This window comes from Chelonoidis abingdonii, chromosome 2, assembly GCF_003597395.2.
Source record: "Chelonoidis abingdonii isolate Lonesome George chromosome 2, CheloAbing_2.0, whole genome shotgun sequence".
Classification (NCBI taxonomy): domain Eukaryota; kingdom Metazoa; phylum Chordata; order Testudines; family Testudinidae; genus Chelonoidis; species Chelonoidis abingdonii.
The window spans coordinates 47,172,310-47,190,718 of record NC_133770.1 but is presented as its reverse complement, the minus strand read 5'-3'; the positions used below and the strand labels follow the sequence as shown (position 1 = coordinate 47,190,718).

At 40.7% G+C, this 18,409-nt stretch overlaps 1 protein-coding gene across 2 annotated transcripts in view; it reads right to left on the bottom strand.

Annotated features, from left to right (window-relative positions):
* The window catches only part of CFAP69 (cilia and flagella associated protein 69), a 51,918-nt gene that overhangs the window by 14,314 nt on the left and 19,195 nt on the right, over nucleotides 1–18,409 (bottom strand). For both annotated transcript variants that reach the window (XM_032798139.1, XM_032798140.1), the window contains 8 exons: nucleotides 14,425–14,589; nucleotides 8,157–8,275; nucleotides 7,587–7,705; nucleotides 5,577–5,658; nucleotides 4,871–5,063; nucleotides 4,001–4,138; nucleotides 1,764–1,840; nucleotides 1,132–1,329 (listed from right to left, as the gene is read on the bottom strand). In XM_032798139.1, coding sequence (XP_032654030.1) covers nucleotides 1,132–1,329; nucleotides 1,764–1,840; nucleotides 4,001–4,138; nucleotides 4,871–5,063; nucleotides 5,577–5,658; nucleotides 7,587–7,705; nucleotides 8,157–8,275; nucleotides 14,425–14,589 — 1,091 coding nt within the window. The remainder of the gene's footprint in view (nucleotides 1–1,131; nucleotides 1,330–1,763; nucleotides 1,841–4,000; nucleotides 4,139–4,870; nucleotides 5,064–5,576; nucleotides 5,659–7,586; nucleotides 7,706–8,156; nucleotides 8,276–14,424; nucleotides 14,590–18,409) is intronic.

The following is an 18,409-nucleotide window of genomic DNA, read 5'->3' as shown; positions in this document are numbered from 1 at the left end:
TAGACAAACACCTGTCAGGGATGGTCTAGATAATACTTAGTCCTGCCTTGAGTGCAGGAGACTGGACTAGATGATCTCTCGAGGTCCCTTCCAGTTCTATGATCTGAAAAAATTCCTTTTCATTTTTAGGCCTTTTGACAGAAGCAAGCAAAAGAGTCTCAAAAGAGGAAGAGACAGGCTAGTGCTGGTACCTCTCTTTAGTCCAATGGGTAGCACATTCACCTGGGGTGTCGGAGACCTGGGTTCAGTTCCTACCTATGCCTGATGGGAGAAAGGCTCTGAACCCAAGTCTCCCATATCTCAAATGAGTGCCCTCGCCACAGGGCTAAAGCTTATAAGGGAAGCACCACTTCCATCTTTTCCTCCTCCAGCCATTTTGTGAATCCTTTGCTTGCTTTTGCCAAGATGCATGAAAGTCTAAAGTATATTTTTTTGGGTGTAACTGAAATGTTTTGTTTTGACATTACTGAAACATTTTGACTTGAAGTTTTTTGTTTCAGTACTATCAAACCATTTCAATTCATTTTAGTGTGAAATATTTTTGGACTTTACAATGCACTGACCCAAGAGGACTTCTCTCCCCTGTCTCCTATGTTTCCAAAACTGCCAGTGAATCAAAAAAATCCATTATTCATCCTGTGCATGTTAAACTGTATTGGAATCAGTTTTACCACTAATCATGTTTCAACTCAATTTTGGAAAAATGTACCTCTGCAAGTGTAAATACAGCCCTTAGAGTTTTATTAGTAGAAAGATCTATTTATAATGGCTGCTTTACAATTATTATAAACTTGCTCTTTCCTCTTCTGCAAAAGACGAGAGACAGACCTAACAAACACAGTAGTATGATTATTATTTTGATTCTACCAGTGGTGATACACTGCACAGTTGTTTCTTACATAGTGGTAATTAAATATTGACAAAATTATAATACTTGAGAAATAAAATTAAGATTTTAAAAAATTTCATTTTAACTGCTAATGAAATCTGAAGAGAATACCTTAATGCAAATATGGTGTGACTTTGAACTCTGTTAAACAAGAGAATCTTACTAATACAAAAATATAGTCAGCAAAATAATTTATACTGAAGTAAATGGACTTTTCTTGACTAAAATACTTCATGTCTTACCTTGGAGTAAACCTTTTCTTCCTCCTGGAGTTCCTGGCGCTGTTGACTTTCAAGCATTTGAGTCTGGAGAGTGGCAACCATCTTTCCAACATTTTCTGATGCCTCTGAAATAACTTTCAAGGCTTCCTCATCAGGAGTGACTGGTCTGAATGTTTCTTCTTTTAGTTCTGCACATATTTCACTCCAGACTTCTCCGACCTTTGTGTTAAACAGACAGACTATTTTTAAAAAAGGCTTACGTTTATTTCTGAAAATACAAAATACAATCTGTATATCCTCCCCGCTCTCCTTTTGTTAAGTTTTATTCTCCAGAATGCTTACACAGGGCTTGTCTTCAGAGAGTTGAACCAGGGTGTAAATCTGCAGCCACACGATCTTTTGTGGTACAAAACTGCCTTATTAGGGGGCAATAACAAGTTGCCATAATGTGCGCATGCACACATGCATGCACGAGTGCTCAAGAAGAGTAAGTCAGAAAAAACTTTTGAGGGTTGTATGCTAAATCTAATTTATAACTTGTATATATTGCAGTTATTAAGGGGTTCTTCAGCGGTAATACATTTTTATTTTTCTTGTATTTTTTGTGTATGTGCAAATGATGGTAAAGTAGTAATATTTTAAAAAATACTCACTTTGAAGTCAAGATATCGACGTATGATAGCAAGTGTGACAAAATCCTTAGCAGATAAACCAGGCAAATTTTCAAAGCCTAGAAAAGTATTGTTAATTATTATGTAGATATGAATGACATCATCTATTTGTCTTTTAAAATGTAAGACAATACACCATGAGACTTACTAAGTGTGACACAATGTTATCAAATGCAACACTGGTGTCACAAATGTGTATAGTATCTTCACCACTCTTCTAATCCTGTCAATTACTTGTGCTGGCTTCTGGTGATAAGCTAGCCACTTCCCTATAACTAAATCATTCTGTTTTAATGCTTTACATCTGGGTGTTCACACAACCTTCATATCACTTGTATTGCCATGGCTGGTGTTATGTCTCTGCTATTCTTGTGTGGCAAGGAAATGTTCCTCTATTTAAACTAGAGTCAGATTCCATAAAGCAGGGGTGGCCAACCTGAGCCTGAGGAGTCAAAATTTGCCAATGTACATTGCCAAAGAGTCACAGTAATACATCAGCAATCAGCTTCTGCCCCTCGATCCCAGTGCCTCCTACCCATTAGCAGCACTGCTGCTCAGCGCCTCCCTCTCCCCTCCCCACACCTGCCGACCAGCTGTTTTGTGGTATGTCAGGGCTGCCTGGAGGGGGTCAAGTGGGGCAATTTGCCCTGGGACCTGCAGGGGACCCCATGAGAGTTTTTCGGGGCCTCTGGAGCTGGGTCCTTCACTTGCTCAGGGGGTCCTGGAAAACTCTTGCGGGGCCCGGCCCCCGGAGCTTCTTCCGCTCTGGTCCCACCACCGAAGTGCCGGGTCTTCGGCAGTAATTTGGCGGCAGGGGGGTCCTGCCGCGGGTCTTCAGGGCACTTTGGTGATGGGACTGGAGCAGAAGGACCCCCCCAGTGCCGAATTGCCACTGAAGCGGGGGCCCCCGCTGCTGAAGACCCCAGGCCCCCTGAATCCTCTGGGCAGCCCTGTGGCGTGTAGGAAGCTCTGGGTGGGAGTGGGAGGAGTGAGGGCATGGCAGGCTCAAGGGAAGGGGTGGGAAAGGGTGGAGTGGGGGCAGGGCTTGTAGCAGAGCCAGAAGTTGAGCAGTGAGCACCTCTGGCACATTGGAAAGTTGGCGCCTGCAGCTCCAGCCCCGGAGTCAGTGCCTATATAGGGAGCCGCATATTAACTTCTGAAGAGCTGCATGTGGCTCCGGAGCCACAGATTGGCCACCCCTACCATAAGGCATAGACGCAGCTAACTCCTTCCTTACTGAGAAGCATGATACTGTGTCTCCAGTAAAGTGACGAATCATGGAGGAGCAGAGCTGTTCAGCTGAGAAGTAGCCAACAGGAGAGTCATACTACAGGGATTTTGGTACTTTCTTTCAGGGATTTATACTGAGAGCCTCTTCTAACTCCTGAACTCAGCCTTGAAAACAGAATGACTCCTGTAGTTTATAAAACGTTACTAAGAATAAATGTAAACAGAGATGGTGGAGACAAGTACAGCTACTAGGACTTTGAATTCTCACTTTTGTGCATGTTGAATTTCAATAATAATATCCAATTAACATAATTTTGAATTGTTCAGATACTATATTTGCCCAAATCTCACTATAAATCTCACATTCACAAAATACTTGTAGCCCAACACTGTAGTATATGTTTATTAGAGTATGTTTTACATAATTTTACAGTTTTAAAGCATTTTGTGACATGTAGCATGGCATGAAAGGAAATGTCTTAACAACAGATTTTTTGTATCTGCCATATCAGACAAAAAAACAGTATGTGACATGGCTTCTTTGAGAGGTATGCCACACAGTTTTAAATTCTGTAAATAGCTTTCCAATTTTGTATAATCCATTTTCATGCTATTTGTTTCTCACATCTGGTGTTCTGAATTACAGAAGCAATATGGAGATGTTGTCTGTGAATCATAGATATGTAGGGATGGAAGGGACCTTGAGACGTCATCAAGTCCACCCCCCTGTGCTGTGGCAGGACCAAGTAAAGCTAGACCATCCCTGACAGGTGTTTGTCAACTTGTTTTTAAGAGCTTCCAATGATGGGGACTCCACAATGTCCCTTAGAAGCCTATTCCAGAACTTATCTACCCTTATGGTTAGAAAGTTTTTCCTGATATCTAACCTGAGTGTAGGTCAAGCATGTATAGCAAGGTCAATATTGTGCTGCTGGTGAAGTTCAGATTAATGACAAATTTGAAAAGTGGGATGCAATGTGTATCCTTACCTAGCTTGCATAATACAGAATAAATTTTTGCTCTCGTATTTTCAGACACTTCCATGATAGCAATGCTGGGGCAGTTGGCAGGCATTGGGATCACTCCTTGTCGTTCTTGGAAGCTGCCAACTAAAGCTTTCTTTGCATCTAATAATTTCATAAACACACACACATACACACAAAAAGTTAACAAGTGTCAGATTACACGTTATTAAACTTCTATAATTTTTTAAAAATAGGCTATATGGTTTAATGTTAGCCAACCACTATATACTGGTATATTTCACTTTTTATCCTTGGTCACCTCCAAAACTGGGGTAGTCATTTCATTTAATGTATACTCGCACAAACCTAAAATAGCTCCATTGATTTGGTGTCAGATAGGACAAAATTTGGGCCAGGAAATGCTGATTAATACTGATAACTTCTTTTGACAATAAAACTTTCCCTTTCTTGCTATTTCACATTTTATATCTGTATAAGTTATTTGCAGGAAGCTCTCAGTATTAGAGGAAAACCACTTTCAAGTAAACTCTGAAATATGACAGAACAATCCTTAAGGACACAACTGATATACAGCTGCAGAATGAAGCTGTTCAACTGTCAATCATTAAAAAAGAATGGATAGTTAAGGATATTAAAGATAGTTCTCTTGCCAGGTAATGAAGAAAATGCCACCAAGTGGCAAACCTGTATAACAAAATTAAAACTTTATATGTAGGCATTTTGAGGTTGGTCAGATGAAGAAGCACTGACATAGGAATGAAATTTACTAAAATTTATTTATATTTCGAGGACTCAGTTGTTAGAAGAATAATTTATTTTCTACTTTATTCAATGAAACCGCACACAGATGGTTTAAAGTCTGCTAACCCTTACCAACAATTCTTCCATCTTGATCATGTTTGACTTCCAGCTCCACCTCCTCTTGTTTCCACAAATGTATTAAAAGGCTAGCTGCAGTCTGATCTTTTTTCCCTCGCCAGGTGTCGATGTGAGAAGCAGTTTTAGCATTGTCACAAAATTCAACCAATATTCCAAGAATTAGGTTGCATATGTTCTTTTGTTTTAACTTTGTCGAGGACCAGGGAAAAGAGTTGAAAGTAGTTTAGAACACAAAGGAATTCCATCTTCATAGCCAAAACAGAGAAATCCTATGGACCAACTGTTCAAAACTGGTTGTCAAAATTACTTTAAAAAAACTTCCACATGCACTGGCATGTGGAAGGCCCACAAGTTTTATGTGAGTACGTTAGGTTGCCAATAGGAAAATGATAGCCATCTGTCTATAAAGCACCTTTTAAGTTCCTAATTCATCAAGGCACTTAAGGGCATGCTCAAGTGTATCTCTATTGATTTCACCGGCAAATATTTTTTAAAAGAACAAAGATAAAATGAGAAACTTGTATGATATGTGCATGTACCCTGGAGTGCAGGTACTTACAATGAGTGAATTAACTGTTCTGGGGTTCACATGATATTGTACACTGATGTGTTACTCTCAGGAGGAGCAATAACAAAAAGGAAAAAGTTGCTATTTTTCTATGTTTTAGTACTAATATTATTCTCTGATAATAATACCTACTGTCAATAAATCCAGAAGGAGAAAAATGCCCTCTTTTTCGAGAAAATAATCCTCTGCGATGTAACATCCCATGACACAGCACCTTAAATGGACATAACATCCATATTAGAAATAAGAATTTTCATGCTATACAACATCCTAGCAAACATGCAGACAATGTGCTTTAATGTGTGGCATAAAAATCATAGATTATAGGATGTTTACTAGAAAACAGAAAAGTGGTACAGTACCCATCACTTTATCGCTGCATTTAAATATATTAACTCTACATTGCTTGTAACAGAAAAAATAAATACACTTGTTAAAAATTTGATTGAAGAAGCCACTAATTTTAAATTTCAGAATTTTTTTGGTAAGGTTTGTTTCAGCCGTTGTAGGTTAGAGCAACCTCATTTGGGCTCCAGCCAGCATCAGGACCAGGGGAGACTAAGAGCTTGCCTACACTGGCAAGTTTCTGTGCAGTAAAGCAGCTTTTTGCGCTCAAACTGCATACATGTACACACTGCCAAGCCACTTTTTGTGCAGAAACTCCTCAGCTGCAGTGCTGCAAAAATCCCCATCTTGACGAGAGTCCTAAGGCTATTTGCACAGAGGCTCCAGCACTCTATTGCCAGTGTAGACACTAGATTGCTTTCTGCACTGTAGTTGGCCTCCTGAGCTGTCCCATAATGCCTCAAGCGACTGCTATGCTCATTGTTTTGAACCTGGATGCCCTGGAGACATGTGCCCCTCCCCTTTCAAAGCACGGTTTCTGAGAGGGTGCTGTGCTGATCTGCTCCAGAACACAAAGCAAACCATTAATGTGGAATGCTCGTGCTGTTGAACACAAAGAGGTGTGTGTGTGTGTGTGTGTGTATGTGAGAGAGAGATTGCTGTGTAGAGAGCACAGGGAGGGAGGCGGGGGCTGATGTCGGGGGTTTCCCCCTCCCCCAGCCTCAGGACTGGTTGCTTCCTGCTGCTGTCTAAACTTACAAAGCAGCACGCTGATACATTCTTTGCCCCGCAAAACACAGTCAGTCACTCTCCCTCCCTCCACACACACACAGTCCCTGTCACACACTCTCCCCCCCCAAAAAAACTTCAGTTGAAAAGCAGCTGGCGATGTAGTAGGATGCCCGTGGAACAATGGGATTGGGAAACCTGCATCATGTGACATTGTGCCTGCCCCATGAGGCATTGCAAACCCTTCCCAAAGCACCCTGCAGCCACTTGCACAGTGGGATAGCTACCACAAGGCATGGCTGTCTTTGCTGTTGCAAGAGCTGCTAATGTGGATGCGCTCCAGTATCACAAGGAGCAAAGTGTGGACATGCAACAGTGGTTTAATTCCATCGTTTTAATAAAAGTGATATAACTTGTGGTGCAGAAAGTTGCCAGTGTGAACATACCCTTAGAGACACTTTTACTTCTTCACGTTCATGGTCAACAACATCTGAAGATTGAAACCAGTGCCTAAAGAACTTCTTTGCATATCAATGATGCAATCTTCATTCAGTACAGCTCAAAGACACCTTTCTACTACCTCATTCCTGGGTTGCCTAGGGGTAGAAACAGCTCACAGTACAAGAGATACTACTTGTACCCAGTAGGTGTGCCAACTGAGGATGAGTTCACAAGGTGCTCCACCTCCCACTTTGGCATGGCCCTTCCTTACTCCCAACAGGACACCTGTGTCAAGAGTGGGAGGAGGAAGTGGGTGGCCTAGAGTCAACTATTGCTTGTGCAATCCAAGAATTTTCCTTGCACAGGAAAAATCTTCAGCTGCTCTTTTAGGGCACCTTTCTGTCTGCTATGGGTGAAACTAGGATGAAGGATTGAGCCCCAGATCTAGTATGAATTGTGTACAAAAATATTTTTATTATTATAATTTAGTCAAATAGCATAATGAACATTTAAGCACCTTAAATGAGAGAAAGGTCTTCATGTCTAGAGAAGAGTAACAACCTTATAAACATAAAATAGACGACTTCCTTTTAACAATTACTGTTGTTAAAATAGTTCCACGCTTACCATAAACTGTCTAATGTGCTAAAAAGGAGTCGATTATGACCTAATCCACTATATAACTTATTTGGATCCATCTTCATGAATGAAATAAGTATATCCACTCCTTCACAGCCAAACAGTTCCTGTTAAGACATTAATCAAAGCTGTATTTTTCCTAAATACACACAAAATCTCAAAGAAACAAAAACTAAATCATGTTCCTTGTATCTGTATTAGTTCTTCCTCACGAACTAGAGGAGAATTTTTTCCTTATATTTACAGTGTTAACATAGATTTTCAGTTTTTGATACTGTAAGTCCTTCCTATCTCACTATTTCTTCAGCCCAACAAACATATTTTCATCCCTTTATTTAGATGATGCAAAATGGTATCAGCAGGGTTCAGTCAACTGCTCAAAAGGACTATGAGTAAGATGATGGAAGTAAAATGGAACACCACTGAAACTAGTTGTCAGAGAGCCTTTGATTCATGAGTGGTGAACTACAAATGATACTTATCTTTGAAGAAAATGGCAGTGTAATTTAAATAAAAATATATTTTGACTTTTCTCACAGAATAATGCAGTAGGATTACCTTTCTATGAAGATCATTTTCACAGAGAGTAGACAAGATAAGTAATATATCAGTTTGAATTTCCAGTACAATGGCATCTTCTTTTTCTTTAGATTTGTTTGTTATATGCTTTAAGATATCTGGAATGACAAATTAAAAACATGAGTGTCCTGTTTTACACAGAAAACTTAGTTATAACCAGTTACTACCTTTGCTGATATTTTTAAAATAAAATTTTCCAGTGCAAGTACTCTATTGTCTAACACAATCCATGTGTGCTATACAAGATTTATTTACTGAGCTTCACAAAATCTCACACCACCTGTAGTACTCCTGAATGAAAATTAGTTGCTAACAATGAAAATTAAGGAGTAGACTGTGTAACCTTTATCCTCATGGACTAAAGCCAGTAGAACTACAGGCTTGTTCACAAAGCAAACTACTGCGCTGCAAACCAGGTGTGAATCTACAGTACACCAGCTTGCTGTGCACTAACTTGCCATGTGGATACCAAGCGGTGAAAGTCCCAGAGTACAGCTTAGCGTACAGAGAACAGACTACTATGCAGCACTCCAGGACTATCACTGTACTGTAGTAGTATCCGTATAACCAGTTAGTGTACAGCAAGCTGGTGTGCCGTAGATTCACATCCTGGCTTGCCACAAGATAACTCCCCAAGTAGACAAGACCACTTAAGTACTCTCCCAGGATAAATTAAAGCTCCACAATTGGATATCCAAAATAAGGGGTGAAATCCTGGCTCCACTGCAATGAATGAGTGTTTTTCCATTAGACTTCAGTGGGACAAGATTTTCATCGAAGGACATTAAACCCTTTATTTCTTTCCAAAATTGAATTTCTATATAAGACATTCCCTATCTTCCACATCATGCCATCATTAGATTGCTCCAATTTTGGTTCTGCTGCACTCCTACAAGTTTTATTTAAAAATCAAAACAAAACAAAAAGAACTTTGTAAATAATTCATGATTTCACAACTGACACAAATTAAAAATAATAAATAGTACATTATAGTAGGTATCATATATTGGACTAAGAAGGGGTCTGAAGTGCAGACTGGGACAGAAGAACAGCAGCTTTACTCTGCATTTCTCTCCTTTATTCTCCTGGCACAACATTTATCAGAGAAAAGACTTAAGTGTAGGTGCTGATTCTGCATTTACACTAAGGCCCCTTTATACCACTCTGGCAGTGAAAATGAGTCTGAGTTACATTTCCGCCGGAGTGCTTTAAAATGGTCTTAGTGTAAATGAGAATTAGGGTCACAGTCTCTGACCCTGCTCCTATCCAAGTCAACTGGACTTCTGCCATTGATTTCAGCAGGCAAGGATCAGAGCCATAATCATGCATGTAAATTACATGGGAGTTCAGAGAATGCAAAACAGTAATGGGATCCACAACCTTTCACTCCTAAACTGTGAAGTGCTTTCAGATTTACTGACAAAAAGTGCTATAGGAGACAAAGATATTATTATTAAATCATGGATTCAGATCAGTTCAGTCAATTCTGGTCAAAAATTATCATAGGATTCTTGTTCATGACCTTTGAGTCTGCATACCTTTGTGAGTATTCTCACCAAAAAACGATAAAGAATGAATTAAGATGGATGCTAAACTACTCTCTCTCTCCACCCTCCAGAGCAAGTTTGAGCAATCTTTGTGTTATGTGTTTGTAGGGTACCAAGCACAGTGTGACCCTGGTCCGTAATTGGGGTCCCTAGGTGTTACCAGAATAATAATAATAATTGGGGTGTATGGAGTGCCCAGGGAGGGGTAGTACCTCTGATGGGGGGGGACTTGTCGTACCCCTTCGGGGGTGGTCCGTCCACTTTGATCCCCACCTATCACTCAGCTCTCACTTGTGGCTCCAAGTAGCTGCAGCATGCACAGTGGCCACACCCCGGGCAATGGCTTTGACAGGCTGGCTAAACCAGGTGAGTGTAACTGATGGGACTCAAACCCTCAGTGAATTAGGGATATGCCTACCCTACATGCAACATCAGCTCCGGTGGACTGGGTGAAAGAGATCACTAAGATCCAACAGCCAAGAAGGTGGTTCTGCAACACTTTGTGGACAGCGAAGGGCTTGACGAGGCACAAAAGACGTCAAGACCATCCACTGCAACCAAAGAAGTTACCAGTCGTGATGATTTTTCGTACCATTGGTGTCTGGCTTCTAAGGTCGAGAGAGTGGGATTGCTCCCGGGCAACGGTTCTACCACTTAAAAAGCTTTCACGCACAGGTCCTGTGCAAATCATCATACCACCCAAGTCCTGCAGCGATGGGGGAGGGGCAAAGCGACAGGTGGAGGTTACCACTGGGAGTCGTAGTCCCAATCCTGCACGCAGGTGGCCTGTGGCTAGGGGGTCGTCCAGCTCTGTGCCTGGGGCAGTAGAGTTGCCCAGCAGCATCCCAGGCATCTGAGCAGCCCTCTTCAGGACACCCCTGCTCACCCTAGTAAGGGAGGGGCCTAGAAAAGGTGGTCTAAAAATTGCCTGCCCTACAACAACTGGCCAGCAAGCCACGGCTGGTAGTTTAACCCAACCTGCGGCCGAAACCAAAAGAAAAATTTGAGGAAACTTACCATTGGTGTATGGAATGTTCGTACCCTCATGGATCGAGAAGCTGTTGCAAAACCTGAGAGAAGGACAGCTCTCATTGCTCAAGAACTAGCCTGCTACAACATCGATATAGCGGCATATAAGTGAAACAAGATTGCCTGGGGAAGGTTCCTTGAGCGAACCAGGAAGTGGTTACACCTTCTTCTGGAAGGGTAAGACTGAGACAGAGGACAGAATACATGGGGTTGGTCCGGCAATAAAAACCTCATTGATGCATCAACTCCCAGACCTTCCAGTGGGTATCAATAAAAGATTGCTGAAACTATGCTTCCCACTAAATGCCAAATGTCATGCCACCATCACCAGCACATATGCACCCACTCTAACATGCTCTGACAACTCAAAGGAACAATACTATGAAGATCTCGACAGACTGATCAAGGCCACACCTGTAACAGACAAACTACTCCACTTGGAGATTTCAATGCCCGAGTCAGGGCTGACAGCGAGAACTGGAAAGGAGTAACCGGGCCACATGGTGTAGGCAAAATGAACAGCAATGGACTATACCTTTTGAGCCTTTGTTCTGAAAATGACCTGACCATTATCAACACTCTGTTCCGACAAACGGACAAATACAAAACAGGGTTGATGCACCCTAGGTCCAAACAGTGGCATCTAATAGATTATGCCATTGTCAGAAGGCAAGACATCTGAGATGTAATGATCACCAGAGTAATGCGAGGCGCAGAGTGCTGGACAGATCACAGATTAGTCAGGATGTCTCTTTAACTTCACATCGCTCCCTCTCGGCACAAACGCCCTAAGCATGTGCGACCTGCTTTAACATAGCCAAACTGAAGGATGCTTAGTGTTTCCAGAGGAGTCTTGATGACAAACTCACATCCCACGGACAATTGATTGGTACTGTAACCGAAAAGTGGGACCAGTTCAAGCAGATAGTGACTGACACAGCAATAACATCTCTTGGACCAAAGAAAAGAACGCATCAGGATTGATTTGATGAGAACCAAGAAGAAATATGCTCAGCACTGGAAGTAAAGAGAAAAGCCTTTATCGAATGGCAGAATGACCCTTCCTCAGTCTCTAAACGGGACCATTTCAAGTACTTTCAGAGCAAAACACAGAAAGACCTCCGTCAGATACAAGACAAATGGTGGGAGAGCAAAGCCAAAGAAATTGAGCTCAATGCTGAGACTCACAACTCAAAGATGTTCTTTAGTGCTATTAAGACTGTCTATGGACCTTCTAAACCAAGGACCAACCCATTGTTTGATGAGAGCAACACAACACTGATTAAAGATAAAGAAGGCATCAGTGAAAGATGGCGAGAACACTTTAGCAACCTTCTCAATAGACCATCAACCATGAATAATAATGTCCTCAATGAAATTCCACAACAACCTGCTCTGACAGATCTTGACTTTCTACCACTGTAGATGAGATTAAGAAAGCAGTTAGCCAGATGAGTTCAGGAAAAGCTCCTGGAAAAGATGGGATACCAACAGAGAGATACAAAGCAGCTGGTCCAGCAGCATTAGCAGCATTCCACAGCATGATCATCAGCATCTGGGAGGATGAAAACATACCACAGGACCTCGGCGACGCTACTATTATCTCTCTTTTCAAGAACAAAGACAGCAAAACAGAATGTGGAAGCTATAGAGGCATATCCCTCCTCTCCGTTGGTGGGAAGATCATCGCCCGCATCATCTTGAACCGTCTAATAGCCAGTATTTCCGAGGCAAATCTATCTGAAAATCAATGTGGTTTCCGACCTGGCCGGAGCACAGTCGACATGGTGTTTGCTGTCAGACAAATACAAGAGAAGTGCACTGAACAGAATATGCACCTGTATGCTGTCTTCATAGATCTGACAAAGGCGTTTGATACTGTCAACAGGGAAGCCCTTTGGACCATTCTAACATGACTTGGCTGCCCAAGAAAATTTGTCCAGATTATACGCCTTTTTCATGACAGCATGACAGGCGAAGCATTGTCTGATGGAGCCACATCAGCCCCCTTCAACATCACCAATGGCGTGAAACAAGGATGTGTTCTTGCTCCTGTCCTATTTAACCTGTTCTTTGCATGTGCCCTTAACCATGCAATGAAAGATCTGGACCGAGGTATACACTTGGAATACCGGCACGATGGTTCACTTTTTGACCTCCGTCGCCTGAACGCAAAGACTAAGACAGTGCAGAAACTCCTTCTTGAGGCACTCTTTGCCGACGACTGTGCCCTCATGGCTAACACTGAAAATAATCTTCAGCACATTGTCAACAAGTTTGCTGAGGCCTCACAACTCTTCAGACTAACTATCAGCCTCGGAAAGACAGAAGTTCTTCATCAACCTGCACCTGGATCAAATGCTTCTGTCCCGAGTATCTCCATTGACGGCACTCATCTTAAAGTAGTGGAGAATTTGACACTACCCGGGTATTTATCCAGTGATGGATCACTGGATAATGAGATCAATGCACGAATATCCAAAGCAAGCCAGGCACTTGGCTGTCTGCGTGTCAAAGTTTTAAACCACCACAACATCTGGATGTCAACAAAACTGCTTGTGTACAGAGCTGTTCTCTTATCTCTTTTGTACGGGTGTGAAACGTGGACACTATACAAGTGTCACATCAAGCAGCTTGAAGCATTCCATGTGCGCTGCCTCTGCAACATCATGAAGATCCGCTGGCAAGACAAAGTGCCCAATCTTGAGGTCCTCAAGAGAGTCCAGATGACAAGCATCAAAATGATGATCATCAAGTCACAGCTACATTGGACTGGTCATGTCAGCCGCATGGACACCAACAGAATCTCCCGCCAGCTTCTGTATGGTGAGCTCTCCCAGGGCATCTGGCATATAGGTCGTCCACGGAAACATTATAAGGACACCATCAAAGCCAATCTGCAGTACAGCAGTATCAAACCTAGGGACCTTGAGGATCCTGCCAGCGACAGAACACAGTGGCGTGCAACAGTTAGAAATACCTGCATCGCCTTTGAGGAAGACTGCTCCCGGCGGCTACAAGAGGCACGCGAACGACGTCACAGAACATCAGCAGCGCACAATCCACTGACTGCGAACTCCCCATACATCATCTGCAGGAAAATGTGCACCTCTAGAATTGGCTTGTACAGTCATCAGAGGGCACACATGAGACCAACAATAGATGATCTGCACAGATTTGTCATCATCGGATTGATGGACTACCAAGAATAATAATTAGATGGCTTGCACTTTACAAATTATATCCCTTGGCTTTACAGAAGTATTCTACTTTTTGTGTGTGTGTAGTAGTGTCACAACATTAAAACAAATTAAATCAATGAATTTTTACATTGTTTTCACTTTTCCCCCCACTCGTGCCCTCACATATTGAAATTTTTCAGCAGTTGGGGACATGTATTAAAAACTAAAGCACAAGAACATGGAGTGATCTGGATATGTCTTACTGATCAAGAGACCATGCTTTGACAGAAATATTTCATGAAAGAGATTAATTCCTTTTTTAAATGAAAAAAGGGAAGTATCTCAGATAAGAGTCAAAGCTGTTAATTAATGACAACCTTCAAGTGTTAATATCTATGAACTAGTATCTGTACCACTTGGCACAATGTATATTCAACAGAAGAATGCACTATATATTGGATAAATATCATAACATAAATTGTGCTTTACCCAACAGTTGGTTAATTGCTCCCTGATCACAAAGATCGAGGTTCACAGCTTCGTCACAAAGGGACACCACAGGTCTCAGGACTCTCAGACTGTAGCGCATCTGTGCAAATTTGTTGCCACGACCACCTGCACCATGGAAACAGTTACCTTGACCGAAGAAGGGATCTGTGGATAAATCAAATGAACATCTGCTTTTGCAATTCAGTGTAGATTCAAAATAAAGCTATGCTTTCAGCTGCTATTTTGCAGGTTTCAAATAAACCAAAACCAAAGTAACTAATCCCGTATTACAACAACTTTTTGCTTAAAAATAATTTTCTAATAAGAAACCGTAAAATACTTATGCCTATACTTTATTACCATAACAAATGTGTTTAAATGAGAATTTTTAATTATTTCAGCAATTTAGTTTAGTTATCTCAATAAAGTTACTGATTAGTTTTTTTCAAAGGAATCTGTGTTCCAATAGTGTTGTACCATGGGTACTGTGCTAATTAGGATGGTTTAAATGGGCAGAAATTAGCTAATCATCTGCTTCTAAAAGCAAAAATAACTCAGTTTTTGCAAAAAAAGGTAAAAAAACCCAAATTCTCCAAACAACACATGCAAATAAAAATATAATTAAAATCCCTACTTCTAAAAAAGAACTCATTGCATATCATTAGTATGATGTTTTTACAGGCTGTTCGCCTACTTCCAAAGGCATATTGTCAATTATGCTCATCCATTGTTAATTGTATTTGGTACTATCCTCTACTTGCCTAATTGTAATGTTTTGTATGTGCTGTTAAACAAAAAAAAAAAAGTTTATTAAGTTACAACCACAAGCTCAAATTGCATCTCAATATGCTGCTATAAAACAATTATATAAAATATGACCCACTCAGAAATTGTTCTCGAAGGGTCAAAAGGGGAATTACGTTGTACCATGGGTACTGTGCTGTATAATTGGTTATATTTTGACTATATACAGTATATGTTTTATAGTAAAAACTTACAGTATTAAAAATAAATAAATAGAATAGTGAATACTAGTATAAGCCATTTTCTTTTTATTCATGCCTTGCAAGTAACAGATAGGATTTTGTTTGTGTCTATGTTAATTAAATTAAAAAAATGTCAAAAGCTTAGGCCCCAAGGTAGGAAAAAATAAGAGCAAAATTTAGTAAAGCCTAATTTACAATGCCTTTCTTGTTCAACATAAAACACTGCTATTTGTTAGCATTTAAAGATCTCTGTAAAAAACGGTTTATGTAAATAAAAAATGCATGTAGCAAAAAAAAAAAAAAAAAAAAAAGTGTAAAGGCCATTGTTAAAGCCAAATGGCCAAAAAAAACACAAAACAAAACAAAACCTACCACTTAAAAACCATCGGAGCGCATTCATGGTTAAAAAGGGGCAAACTAACAATCCTGAGATAAAGGCTGACACCATTAGAACACAAAATAATTAATTACATCAAAACTAAACAAAATAATCCTCCAAAGGTGTTTTAGGCCATCAAAAAGTAACTGGTCATAAACTAACACAGCAAAATCCATAAACTTCAATTTAAAAAACAAAAAAAACCAAAAAACTGTGCTTTCCATTGGGGCTTTGGGTTCATCTTGCCAACAGCTCCCAAAGCATCAAATTGCAACTGACAGAACCCGGCTCCCCTCTGCAATCAATCTGGCTGGCCACTACATTAATCCAGACTCTGGACTGGTAACTGTAACATCAACTGGCGGGACTGTGTGTGTATGTAACTAAAAAGCATATACTAATTGCTGTATTGTCAATATATGCGGTGTGTTGCCTTTTCCCCTATAAAAAAACCTTGTGTGCTTTGTATGAGCATAACAGTAGGATAAGTAAAAACACAAAAATACAAGAACAGCCATACTGGGTCAGACCAAAGATCCATCTAGCCCAGTATCCTGTCTTCTGACAGTGGCCAATGCCAAGTTCCCTAGAGAGAATGAACAGAACAGTAATCATCAAATGATCCATGCCTTGTCTCCCATTCCCAGCTTCTGGCAAACAGACGTTAAGGACACCATCCCTGCCCATTCTGGCTAATAGCCATTTATGAACCTATCCTTCATGAATTTACCTAGCTCTGTTTTGAACCCTGTCACAGTGTTGGCCTTCACAACATCTTCTGGCAAAGAGTTCCACAGGTTGACTGTGCGTTGTGTGAAGAAATACTTCCTTTTGTCTGTTTTAAACCTGCTCCCTATTAATTTCATCAGGTGACCCCTAGTTCTTGTGTTATGAGGAGTAAATAACACTTCCTTATTTTCTTTCTCCATACCGGTCATGATTTTATAGACCTCAATTGTATCCCCACCTTAGCAGTCTCTTTTTCAAGTTGAAAAGTCCCAGTCTTATTAATCTCTCCTCATACGGAAGCCATTTCATACCCCTTATCATTTTTGTTGCCCTTTTCTGAACCTTTTCCAATTCCAATTCCAATATATCTTTTTTGAGATGGGGTGACCACATCTGCATGCGGTATTCAGGATGTGGGAATACCATGGATTTATAAAGGAGACAATATTATATTTTCTGTCTTATTATCTATCCCTTTCTTAATGATTCCTAACATTCTGGTAGTTTTTTTGACTGCAGCTGCACATTGAGTGGATGTTTTCAGAGAACTATACACAATGACTCCAAGATCTCTTTCTTGAGTGGCGACAGCTAATTTAGACTTGATCATTTTATATGAATAATCGAGATTATGTTTTCCAATGTGTATTACTTTGCATTTATCAACATTGAATTTCATCTGCCATTTTGTTGCCTAGTCACCCAGTTTTGTGAGATCCCTTTGCAGCTCTTCGCAGTCTGCTTTGGACTTAACTATCTTTAAATTTTGCCACCCCACTGTTAATCCCTTTTTCCAGATCATTTATGAATACACTGAATAGCACTTGGCTTAGTATAGACCCCTAGGGGACACCACTATTTATCTCTCTCCATTCTGAAAACTGACCATTTATTCCTACCCTTCGTTTCCTATCTTTCAACCATTTGCCAATCCCTGAGAGGACCTTCCCTCTTATCCCATGACAGCTTACTTTGCTTAAGAACCTCTGGTGAGGGGCTTTGACAAAGGCTTTCTGAAAATCTAAGTACACTATATGCACTGGTTTCCCCTTGTCCACATGCTTGTTGACTCCCCTCAAAGAATTCTAGTAGACTATTGAGACATGATTTCCCTTTACAAAAACCATGTTGACTCTTTTCCAACAAATTATAATAAAATGTATATATGGAGATGTACCTATCTCATAGAACTGGAAGGGACCATGAAAGGTCATCAAATCCAGCCTTCACTAGCAGGACCAACTACTGATTTTGCCCCAGATCCCTAAGTGGCCCCCTCAAGGATTGAACTCACCATCCTGGGTTTAAGCAGACTAATGCTCAAATCACTGAATTACCCCTCATCCCCAAGTTCATCTATGTGTCTGACAATTCTCTTCTTTACTATAGTTTCAACCAGTTTGCCCAGTACTGAAGTTGGGCTTACCGGGCTGTAATTGCCTGGATCATCTCTAGAGCGCTTTTTAAAAATTGTCATCAAACTAGCTATCCTCCAGTCATTTGGTACAGAAGCTGATTTAAATGATAGGTTACAGACTACAGTTAGTAGTTCTGCATTTCACATTTGAGTTCCTTCAGAGCTCTTGGGTGAATACCATCTGATCCTGGTGACTTGTTTCAGTTTATCAATTTGTTCCAAAACCTCCTCTAATGATACCTCAATCTGAGACAGTTCCTCAAATTTGTTGCCTAAAAAGAATGGCTCAGGTTTAGGAATCTCCCTCATATATTCAGCCGTGAAGAGCAATGCAAAGAATTCATTTAGTTTCTTCGCAATGGCTTTATTGTCCTTGAGTTCTCCTTTAGCATCTTGCTCATCCGGTGGCCCCACTGGTTGTTTAGCAGGCTTCCTGCTTCTGATTTACTTAATTTTTTTTCCTGTTACTTTTTA